The following is a 389-nucleotide window of genomic DNA, read 5'->3' on the forward strand; positions in this document are numbered from 1 at the left end:
CGCGCAAAGGCAAGGAGAAGAAGGAGGAGCAGGTGATCAGTTTGGGACCTCAGGTGGCCGAGGGTGAGAACGTCTTCGGCGTCTGCCACATCTTCGCCTCCTTCAACGACACCTTCGTGCACGTCACCGACCTCTCCGGGAAGTGAGTCCTCGCCGCCGACCGCCCCGGCCCGTCGTCCCGCTGCGGCCGTAACATTTGCCGTTTCCGCCAGGGAGACCATCTGCCGCGTGACGGGCGGCATGAAGGTGAAGGCGGACAGAGACGAGTCGTCCCCGTACGCCGCCATGTTGGCGGCGCAGGACGTGGCGCAGCGCTGCAAGGAGCTCGGCATCACCGCGCTGCACATCAAGCTCAGGGCCACCGGCGGCAACCGGTCAGTCGCGCGCGC

At 66.8% G+C, this 389-nt stretch overlaps 1 protein-coding gene across 1 annotated transcript; it reads left to right on the forward strand.

The window, feature by feature from the left end:
• Window positions 1-5: 5 nt before the first annotated feature.
• LOC109508636 (40S ribosomal protein S14) lies at window positions 6-383 on the forward strand (the record flags this gene model as incomplete). Its single annotated transcript, XM_019858664.1, has 2 exons — window positions 6-142; window positions 213-383. Coding segments are annotated over 2 exons (308 nt in total), but the record flags the coding sequence as incomplete, so codon positions are not given.
• Between the last annotated feature and the right edge of the window lie 6 nt (window positions 384-389).

The sequence above is a fragment of the Hippocampus comes genome, unplaced genomic scaffold (genome assembly GCF_001891065.2).
Source record: "Hippocampus comes isolate QL1 unplaced genomic scaffold, H_comes_QL1_v1.1 C16388955, whole genome shotgun sequence".
In the NCBI taxonomy this organism is placed as follows: domain Eukaryota; kingdom Metazoa; phylum Chordata; class Actinopteri; order Syngnathiformes; family Syngnathidae; genus Hippocampus; species Hippocampus comes.